The sequence below is a fragment of the Nanorana parkeri genome, unplaced genomic scaffold (assembly GCF_000935625.1).
Source record: "Nanorana parkeri isolate BGI_ZX_2015 unplaced genomic scaffold, ASM93562v1 scaffold2279, whole genome shotgun sequence".
Lineage (NCBI taxonomy): Eukaryota > Metazoa > Chordata > Amphibia > Anura > Dicroglossidae > Nanorana > Nanorana parkeri.
In genome coordinates this window covers 12513-12855 of record NW_017308547.1, presented here as the reverse complement: position 1 = coordinate 12855, position 343 = coordinate 12513, and the positions used below count along the sequence as shown (strand labels likewise).

At 55.1% G+C, this 343-nt stretch overlaps 1 protein-coding gene across 1 annotated transcript in view; it reads right to left on the bottom strand.

The window, feature by feature from the left end:
• Nucleotides 1-343, bottom strand: part of APOH (apolipoprotein H) — a 15947-nt gene that overhangs the window by 10904 nt on the left and 4700 nt on the right. The window contains 1 exon segment of the mRNA XM_018573217.1: nt 266-343. Coding sequence (XP_018428719.1) covers nt 266-343 — 78 coding nt within the window.

Here is a 343-nt window from a genome sequence, read left to right as displayed (position 1 = left end):
GAAACATTCACATTGTATGTGAGAAAAGCATGCTCTGACTTTCACTGCGGGTGAATCATCGACTGATTCCCCACCACCATAACCGCCGGCCGATCAGCCCGCAATGTACAGGAAGCAACATGCAGAGAAATGCGGAGCTGTGAAGGATCGGCAAGAGGCTGCAGTCCCGCTCGCAGGCCCAGGAAGGCCCCGGCTCATCCGGGTATATATTTTAGCACAGTTGCAGTGTTTGCTGGAGAACATCAGGACGTGCTTTCTAATTTACCTTCACAGACCGGCAGCTTCCGGCCCCACGTCCCGCTTTCCAGGCACTCGCTCTGATTGGCTCCTCGCAGCCTGTACC